Genomic DNA, 10,155 nt, shown 5'->3' with positions numbered 1-10,155 from the left:
ATTATATTATTTCACTATAGCTGGACGGTGTCAAGGTCCAATGTTGACCGAATTAATCAATATCTGGTTTAACTAAAATACAAGTCCCAAATTCTGAGACAGGGGTCGAGGCTGGGGGGCAGCCCCGTCGCGGAGGTCGAGCCAGCACAACCGGCTGGTCTAAGTCCAGGTGAGCAGCCTTCACCCGGTCCACCGAGACGTGCTCGGCCTTACCACCTAGGTCGACCACAAGGTGTTTGTCCCCGTGCTCCAGAACCCGGAAAGGCCCATCGTAAGGGGGCTGTAGGGGTCCCCTATGCGCGTCATTTCGGATAAACACATGCCCCGCCGGGGGGAGCTCCACGGGAACCCGGGACACCTGAGTACCGTGCCGAGCAGTGGGGATCGGAGCAAAGGCCTCAGCGGCGTCCTGCAGGAAAGCCCGCTGGGCCGTCGCCGACCAGGGAGCCGATGCGTTGGGGAGGAAATCCCCCGGAACCCTCAGTGGCTGACCGTACACCAACTCCGCCGTGGAGCACTGCAGATCCTCCTTAGGCGCGGTCCTCAGGCCCAGCATCATCCAAGGCAGCTTGTCGACCCAATTACGTTCCGTAAGGCCGGCCTTCAGGGCCGCCTTCAGGGCCGCCTTCATGGAGCGATGGAACCGCTCACAGAGGCCTGAGGGTGGTAAGCGGTAGTCCTGTGCAGCTTAACCCCCAAACCACTCGCCACGGCGTTCCAGAGCTCGGACGTGAACTGTGAGCTGACAAGCCACGCACTCACCAGCCCAAGTCCTCATGTCCTTTTTCAGCCCATGCCAGACAAACTTCGCGGCCACCAAGCGCACCGAAGGCTTAACGCCGGGGTGTGGCAGGCCGTGCACTGCCTCGAACATAGAGCACCTCCAGCTGGCTGGAACGACTGGCCGCGACAGGCCCGTGGAAACGTCACACAGGAGGGTAACGCCCGCGTCGCCGAACACTACGTCCTCCAAGCACAGCCCCGCGCCCTCCACCTTCAGAGCCTGGACGCCGGGGTCTGTGACCTGGTCCGCCGCCATGCGAGTATAGTCCAGGCCCAACTGGACGGCTCCGATGACGACTCTGGTACAAAATACTGCTTTAAATAAGGGGGATAGTTAAGATAAATGCATTTAAATATCAGCTGAAGCCAATGCGTGTGTCTTCTTACATTTAAAGAAGGCCATTTAAGTTGGTTATACATTGTGCAGTGATGTGTACGAAAAAGACAACCAAGAACAAATCTGCATAGTCTGTTGTAGACTATGTTGAGTGGAGCAAGATCTGATGTATGTGCATTTTGGTAGACAACATCACAATAGTCCATAATCGGAAGAATAAGTTGAGAAGCAATTCTCTTTCGGACACTGAGCGTAAAACAATTGCGAGAGCGGTGTAAAACACTGATTCCGCAATTGACTTTTTGTATTACATGCTTTATATGTAGTTTAAATGAAAGTTCAGAGTCTTGCCATACACCAAGATATTTAAAGCTATCAACTTTATGCAGAGAAGTGCCATCCTTACATGTTATTACTACATTAGGTTTGGATTTGAGCTTCTGCCTGGTACCAAAGACCATGGTATAAGATTTTGTTTTGTTAAGCAGTAGTTTATTGTGTGATAGATAGTTTGTGTCACTGATGAAATAAAAACAAAGCTAAAGCTCTATAAGGAACTCTCCATTTAAATGTCATGTGACACCTTTGTGTCACATGACACGATGGGTCCTTATGGGGAAGAAAGCAAACAGGTTCCCTGTGCAGCAACAGCCAATCCCAGTGTGTTACGTATGCTTTTATCTCATTGGATTTAGCTGGAATAGAAATCCTGTGTACATGTGCCAACCCCAAGAAAGTTTCAAAAGGAAAACCACACTGACAGAGACAGTTAAGTCGTTGCACAACTTTCCTGCTGGCCACATCTCAAACTGTAGTTTACAGAGATTAATTCTGAAGGCTACACATCTGACAGTGTCCCATTGCAGGGGAGATACGAAGGGTTTCATGGACAGCCTGGAGTATCTACAGTGGTTCAGTGCACACCTGTGAGCGTCCCCCCTGAGCCACCCAGGGACCACATAATCTGGTCCCTCTGCTGCTTGTTCTACGCAAACCCCTGTTGCCTGGGACTGGCGGCCCTCATCTTCTCCATCAAGGTGAGTTTCATTCATGGGAAATATTCTGTTATGGCAAAGAATAGTAAAAAAAGAGTTTAAGGTCCCATTCACACCAGCCTTGTTTAATCCAGATGTCTTCAAAAATCTTTAGCGAAAGAGTCTTTCAAGGCATTCGCGGTTGTTTAGTTAATGAGTGAAGCAGAATTAAGTGTTGAAAAGTGTTGTGTAAAGTAAAAATGCTGCGTCAACTAAAAGTAAGAACACCTGTCGTCTGTGAAACGCCCCTCCTTACTGCAGAACGTCTCATTATATGTGTTTTTTAACGGACGTTGTCTGATTATATAATATGCGCAGGCCGCTAGAGTCTGTTCTCCAGATTAACAGCAGCATGAGAATAACCTGCCGAAAGGGCCGATGCTCCATGGCGGAGGCTCCGGTAGAAATTGCCGGGATTTGCGTTTTTACCCCCTTAATGTCTGACCAATGGTTGAACAGCATTTCCGTGCACATGACTTGTGTTTAAAGTGTATAGTCCGTTTGAGTTTTGCCCGTGTGAAAGCAAACCGAACCTTCTGAAAAATGAAACAATGTAACAAACTGTCGTCTGGTGCGCACCTGAAAACTGACTATTAGGTGTGAATGCGACCTAACATTATCTTGCCATCGCAACTGACAGTTCAGTCAGACAACTCACGTGTTTCTTAATATGTTTATTAGAAGCAGCAGTTGGATTTTGGCATCTAGGCTCGGGCCTCATCACTCCACAGTAGGGGTGTAACGGTTCACAGAAGTCACGGTTCGGTTCGTACCTCGGTTTGGGGGTCACGGTTCGGTACGGTTCGGTACAACAAGAAAAAGCAAAAAAAAGTCCCAAATGCATAATTCCAGGTTTGTTGTTATTTAATTTTGAACAGTAGTGCAAGTTTCAGTTTAAAAATAAAGAACTCTGACATTTTGAATAATTAACTGCAAACAAACCATAAACAGTACCACTCACACGGCCATATTATCTATAATGGCTGATGTCAAACAAAAAGGTTTCATCAAGCTGTAAAACTTAAAATAATGTCTTGAAAATATTACATCATAAATAATAAGAAAGTGTTTCAAGAGCGCAAAGTTGTTGAAAAACATATGCCAAAAGCTTCCGTTATTTATTTTTGGTGTCTCGGCTCTCATGTCTATTGGCTTCTTAAAAACAGCGGGGATCAGCTGTTGAACTGCTGTTGTCTTTTGCCGGGCTCCGGTGATTGGCAAATCTGGGTGATGCCTTCTGATATGATTTAGCATGTTTGGCGTGTGTTTCCATTATCATACCGCACCGCTATCGAACAACGCCGACACACCGTCCTCGTCCGATCCACCACTCGCACTTCATCGTTGTTGTAGTCCACAGGGAACCCGAAATGTTCCCACACAGCTGATTTAAAAGAAGCAGGTGGGTTCTAGCTCCTGTGTGTTAACTGAAATCGCCATACTAACTTTTCTTCTTCTTGTATTTAGTTTGTTGTTGTGTTTCTTCTTGTTCTTCATTTGTTGTTTAAGGGCGGCTGGCAAACAGCTTTTAGGCGCAATACCGCCCCCTGGATTATAAATAGTGTAGTGGATACTCCCCTGAAGGACAGACTTTTTTCCCACTCGTAAAAAAAAAAGGCGTATTCGTTGTGTGACTGCATGTGCCGAACCGTGACGGTACGGGACGAATACGGATACCGTTACACCCCTACTCCACAGATTTACAAAGAACATTGAGTGATGATTAGGTGACTATCCCCCGAGCCTACAGGTGGAAGCTGGGGTGGTGGTGGGACAGGCGAGCAGCAGCAACATGAAACACAGCAGCAGGTACCGTACATGAACGTAGCAATAGCAAGTGAACACAGCAGTGGCAGCAGCAGCATTAGCGAGGCAGAGGCAGGAAGACCTGGCAACTTAAATAGTGCGGCATGTTTAGGAGAATGTGTTGGGTTGGTTGTAAGAAGGACGAGGTGCGTCACGTGTTAATTTATGATTCAGCCTGTCCTCCTACAAAAAGCGACCATATAGGCCGATTGTTCATGCCCTTATTACGACCCAGAGACACGTTTTAAAGTGTATGTTGTTTCTTACACGACCACTAGAGGTGCTCGAGTGGCCGTGTAAGAAACAACATGCTCCCGGGCCCGTTCATTGCAAACGCTCCAGAGGGACGTTTATTCACAAATAACCCTCTCTGGAAAATCCTAAATTGTGGAATAGTTTGGCCATTAAAATGCTTTTGATTTTCTTTTGTGTTTTTAACCTTCGATTCAGAGAAACAAATAGTTTTCTAGGAGTTTAGACACTACAGTTTCCGAAGTCACTACACTACCCAGAATCCCCAGCTATCGTTTAGGACTACAACATCCGCCTTGCTTTACAAACCCCGTGATTATTCATCAAGCCCTGTGATTGGATGTTGGAGTGGCAGTGTGACAAGGTTACGCTGAGCGTAACAGCTCTATGAAATGGAATGGAACCACGGCAGACTTTCCAAAACTGGAATTGGACGGGTCCAGCACCCGGTTATCTTCTTGATATTTTCTATTCTATATTTCTATCATGCCTTCTACTTTCCCCCAATTTTGTATGTAGGCTACTTTTAAAAAGACCAGTGGTGTAGTTAATAAAACATAATATCAAGCATAATATGACTATTAACTTTATTGTGAAATTAAAACAGAACGGTAAAGGAAAATACAGTTTCAGTCTCTCGATTTGAAGCTTATGCATTGTACCATGAACCTGTAACAGTCAACGCATGAGGAGTTGGAAAGGTAGTTCAGTAAATAATATCTTTAAAAACTACAAAAAATCCCTTTCTATCAGCTCTGCAACGTTATGGTGTAAATATAACCTATCTACCAATTGGATCAAATATAAAAGTCAGCCGAGTTAGTGTTGATACTGCAAGGAGACGTATTGTGTGAAAAGAAATGGAAGATGTTGTTTAATTGCTAATATATTTATGATCCACGTTACATATTCAGTTTTGGCGGCATTTCTTACAGTTTGTCAAAAGGTCTTGTGATGACTTCCAAAGAGAAAAGCAAGAACACTCGAAATAAAGTATTATTTTATTTTTTTTAAATGTTTTTCCGATTTCATATCACATAAACACCATATCCCGGCAAGGGCCGATGCTCCATGGCGGCGGCTAAAACAATCGATGTTTTAGCCTATCAAAACCTCTGAAAAAATAAAGGTTTCTCTCAGAATCGAAAGAGAAAAACCTATGGGAAAAACACAAAAGCATTGTACACAATTTAAACGAATAAATGTTGTATAATTAACAAGGATAAACTGATGTTTTTTAGTTGATGAGTACTGCAGATATCACTGTTAAATCATTTGATCATTGGTTTTATTATGAAAACGTCGAGACCGGAAATACTGTTTTCAACCCATAACTTTACATGGAGGCTGCCGCATACCTCAAATCATCTTCGTAATATCTATCAAACTATAGATCCTACATATCGACTGGACGTGGATTCTAAAAGTACAATATACACTTCTCGCTAGAAATCTAATCAAAACGCGTTTTAATGGCCAAACTATCCTACAATTTAGGATTTTACAGAGAGGGTTATTTGTGAATAAATCTGTAACGTTAGCATTCAACGGGAGCACTAGAGGGCGAACAGTTTAAAACGTAATTATAGGTCGTATTAATCGCTTGAACAAACGACATATTTGGTCGTAATAAGAGCCTGAACAATCTGCCCATTTGGTCGTATGAGTTGGAGGACTTGTTGGTATGATTGGTGCTCGAGTTGACTGCGTGAACTAGCTCGCAGGCTTCCCCCCATTTCTTATAAAGTAGAGATTACAAAGGTTTATTTCAAGTTTTTATAGACAGAAAAAGAACATCCCTCACTTAGTCCATGATAAGAATCATTCAGAGGACGGGCAGCTGGGGGAAAAGGAATCTGAATCTCAAAGATTTTAGATACAGTATGTGCTCAAAACTTACAATTACAAATAAATAAATAACTTAAATAAAAACACAGACAATTTAAATGTATTTCAAACTATCTATACAGTAAGTGACATTTTTGACAGACAAAGAATTAAAGATAAATTATGCAAAGAGAACTATGTGGATGAAGTTATCCCGTTGGAAGCATGAACATAGCAAAACCTGAATCTAAAGCATTTGATTTAGCCAATGTTCAACATTTAAGGCTCTTAGGGGGTTAAGTAAAGCTAAGAATCCAATTTGAAATCAATGTGCTTTTGGTCCTTTCAGGCCAGAGACCGGAAGGTGGTTGGAGATATGGAAGGAGCCCGACACTACGGCTCCACCGCCCGCTGCCTCAACACCTGCGCCACAGTCTGGGTTTCCATCATGATCCTTATTTTCATTATTACATTCACCACTGTAACTGTACTGGCAAAGCAGGCCGCCCAAACTGGCACTGGCATCGAAATGCAGAACATCAATAACAATTAAAATTGCGGTCGCACTTGTGCGTGCAGTGATGAGCAGGCCCTCGCGTCCGTGCGCCTGTCGGGGAGGGCAGCCGGTCGTCCCGGCGTCAAGCAGACGTGCGCGAGTCCTGGGAAATGAGCCGTTTCTCATTTCTATAATTTTCGCGTCCCAGACTCCCAGGTTCTCCGGCAGCGACCCGGAAACGGATGTCGGCGCACCGTCTCGAATGAAAACAAATTTCTCTAAAGGCTCGTCGAGGATCGATTATCGAGGAGGCTGTCTTGAAGAGCCGTAACCGAGGATACACTGATTTAGAGGAGAGAGGAGTGTCTCTAGAGGAGCTATAACCAAGGCTATAACCGAGGGTACACTGAAGTATTCTCCTAGATCTGCTTTAGTTCATGAGAACTAAAAGAGTTCACAGGAGACAACCATTTCATTGCAGACTGTTATGTTTACGTGGGGAAATGAAAGTGCATACATTATTTGAGATATGTTTGTAACCAAGACTTAATTTTAAGGACATAACTTTCTAAAAAAAAAACTAATAAAAAGTCGGGATAACGGGTTAGTTTCTCGTGTGCTCGAGAAACTAACCCGTTATCTTGACTTTTTATTTTTTCTCTCTCTCTTTTTATTTTTTGTCCATGTCCCTTGGGGGCTCCGTACTTTACAAAGTCATCGTATAATGTAATCAAAATAATCACTTAAAAGGTCATAGTATAGTATGTCATGAAAATACTATCAAAAAAGTCACACTATAGGCCTAGTATGTAATACCTGAATCTCCTAGAGCACCATTGTGTTCTTTTTAACCAAATATCTCTCAGAGGGGCGTGAGGAGGGGCTCCTTATTTTCATCTAAAGTAATCAGCACTTTTGAAACAGGGCTGAAACAGAGGGGATTATGGGATGCTGCAATGATCTGTTTGGTGTTTCGAGCCAAACACTTCAGATACATGTTTTGTATCTATCGATGAAGAACAATATAATAGGAGACCTTTAAGAGTCATAGTATAGTATGCCATAACAAATAATTAAAAAGATCATAGTTAAGTAACCGATGTTTTGAGATAGTAAAAAAAGTCATGTCATAGTATCCTGATGTAGTTTTTGTTATGTTGCGTTTTGTTGCAACATATTGCATCTCTGTATTTTCAGTCATAAACTTTGACTTTGTCAGAAGAGTTGGTCAAAAATACTTTCTGTCCTACAAGAAGAGAGACTCTTTCTACAGCGCCGTCGAGTTCTGATCACAACAAGGCTTGGAGCTGGCTTTGCCCCAGAACGAGAAGGAGAACAGCAAACTGACTCAAGTGTTTGGGGAATATTTCAAAACTGCCTGGCTCAATGTGATCAATAACAAAGATCCTAAAAACAGACCTCTGACCTTCACCAAATGGGGGGAAGGGCAGCCAGAAGAATCCATCCAGGGTACAGGCTGCACCATGCTGTCAGAAAACGGTGTCTGGAGAGTGACACATGAATGCTCCTCAAGTGCCGACATCACTTGTCAGAAATACGTCTTGAAACCCAGATTAGAAACCATTAAACTGAGAAGTGTTTACTTTCAGAAGTTACAGTTCTCCTCCCCAAAACGTTATCCAAGATATTAGTCTCTACCAATGGAACATATCATTGCACCATTACCATCTATATGAAAAATAATTTGTTCTATAAGTATTGTTATACATTTATAAAAATGTATGATACATGTTAAGTAACAACAACGAATCCTTTAAGCAGTACCTCACAATAAAGTGTACAGCAATGAAAGAGTCTCATTTCAATCATTCAAGACTCCAGGCCAACTTATTAAACTGGTTTGGTGGCCAATTTATGTGATAAAATGTGAAGTAGAAAGTTTTAAAATATTGGTAAAATGACATTCGACAACTATAATGAAAAGCAGTATAAATATTAACAGTCCTAAGACATACTTCTAACTATTGACACTGACAGAAATATTTCAAACATTAGAAATGCACACTGACCATGCTTTACATAAAAAACATTTTGTGAGTTCCCTGATATTCTCTGGAAATTTTTAAATCATCCAACACTGTGCTATACAAAATGACATCACCAACATAAACAACAACGTCACTTGTTTACGCTGGACTACATTTCTTTATAAAGCACTGAATGGTTTAGGCCCAAAATACATTTCTGACCTGCTGCTAAATTATGAACCATCCAGATCTCTCAGGTCTTCAGGGACTGGTCAGCTTTCTGTCCCCAGAGTCAGAACTAAACATGGAGAAGCAGCGTTCAGTTATTATGCTCCAAATATCTGGAGCAAACTCCCAGAAACCTGCAGGTCCGCTGCAACTCTGACTACTTTCAAATCCAGGCTGAAGACTTTTCTTTTTGTCGCTGCTTTTAGTTGAACTATTCATATCTTAAACTGCACTGTAACTTTTATCCATGTATTTTTTCTTTTAATGTTTCTTTTATTATCTTTTCTTTTTAATGACTGATTTGAAATGCCATTTTCTTAATGTCTTTCATTTTTTGTAAAGCACTTTGAATTGCCTTGTGTTGAAAAGTGCTATATAAATAAACTTGCCTTGCCTTACACAAGCCCTGTAACCATGATCTCGATCACAGTTCTTTGGAAGTCGCAAGGAAGTATTATATCCTGCAAGCCTTTTCCTTAAGTTCTTAAAGGTCACCTATTATGCAATATGTTAAGAGATTCTGAAAGTTTCAGGAAAAAAGATTTGCTCATTTTTTGTCCATTTAAATAAAAACCTGTCTGAAAATGAGCTGATCAGAGTTTTGCCACTTTATGATTTCTATGTCATAGCGATTTCTTGGCTTGTGTAACCATTAGCCAATCACCAACTAAGGTAAGGAAATGATTTGTGTCCTACAAGAAGAGAGACTCTTTCTCCAGCTCCGTCGAGTTCTGATCACAACAAGGGTTGGAGCTGGCTTTGCCCCAGAACGAGCAGCACAACGTACTGACTCAAGTGTTTGGGGAAGATTTCAAAACTGTTTGGCTCAACGAGAACAATAACAAAGCGGAGGGGAATTTTATAGTTGATCTGAAAAACAGACCTCTGATATTCACCAAATGGGGGGAAGGGCAGCCAGAAGAATCCATCCAGGGTACAAGCTGCACCACACTGTCAGAAAACGGTGTCAGGTGAGTGACACATGAATGCTCCTCAAGTGCCGACATCATATCGATATGTCTTGTATCCCAGATTGGAAACCATTGATCTGAGGGCTATTTAGTTTCAGATCAATGGTTTCCCTCCTCAGATCCAATATCTGAGCTCTTAGTTCCTCCCACAGAAACATATGATTGCTTTATCACAACATATATAAAACATTCTAAAATGACCCGTACACATTTAAAACAATGCAGGATACATGTAAAGAAACAGTGATTTGAAAGCATTATGTACGTCACAATAAAAATGTAACCCAAAGTTGTAAATTATTTTCACCCGGGACTACTCATAAGATGATCTTGGCCAAGAACATTTGTAGACTGAAATAAAAAAATGAACAAAACAGAAACAGTTTGGCTTACCATGGTTGCATCATATACGGTTTCTCTAAAACTACGTATA

The 10,155-nt window shown here is 42.1% G+C and overlaps 1 protein-coding gene across 1 annotated transcript; it reads left to right on the top strand.

Annotated features, from left to right (window-relative positions):
- Positions 1-1,064: 1,064 nt before the first annotated feature.
- Positions 1,065-9,163, top strand: LOC117447611 (dispanin subfamily A member 2b-like). Its single transcript, XM_034084379.2, has 3 exons — positions 1,065-1,085; positions 1,987-2,157; positions 6,389-9,163. The coding sequence occupies exons 1-3, from the start codon at positions 1,074-1,076 to the stop codon at positions 6,590-6,592; spliced, it is 387 nt and encodes a 128-aa protein (XP_033940270.1). The 5' UTR covers positions 1,065-1,073; the 3' UTR covers positions 6,593-9,163.
- The last annotated feature ends 992 nt before the right edge of the window (positions 9,164-10,155 follow it).

This window comes from Pseudochaenichthys georgianus, chromosome 6 (genome assembly GCF_902827115.2).
Source record: "Pseudochaenichthys georgianus chromosome 6, fPseGeo1.2, whole genome shotgun sequence".
Classification (NCBI taxonomy): domain Eukaryota; kingdom Metazoa; phylum Chordata; class Actinopteri; order Perciformes; family Channichthyidae; genus Pseudochaenichthys; species Pseudochaenichthys georgianus.
The sequence above is the reverse complement of the archived record's forward strand: the minus strand, read 5'-3'. Positions and strand labels throughout refer to the sequence as shown.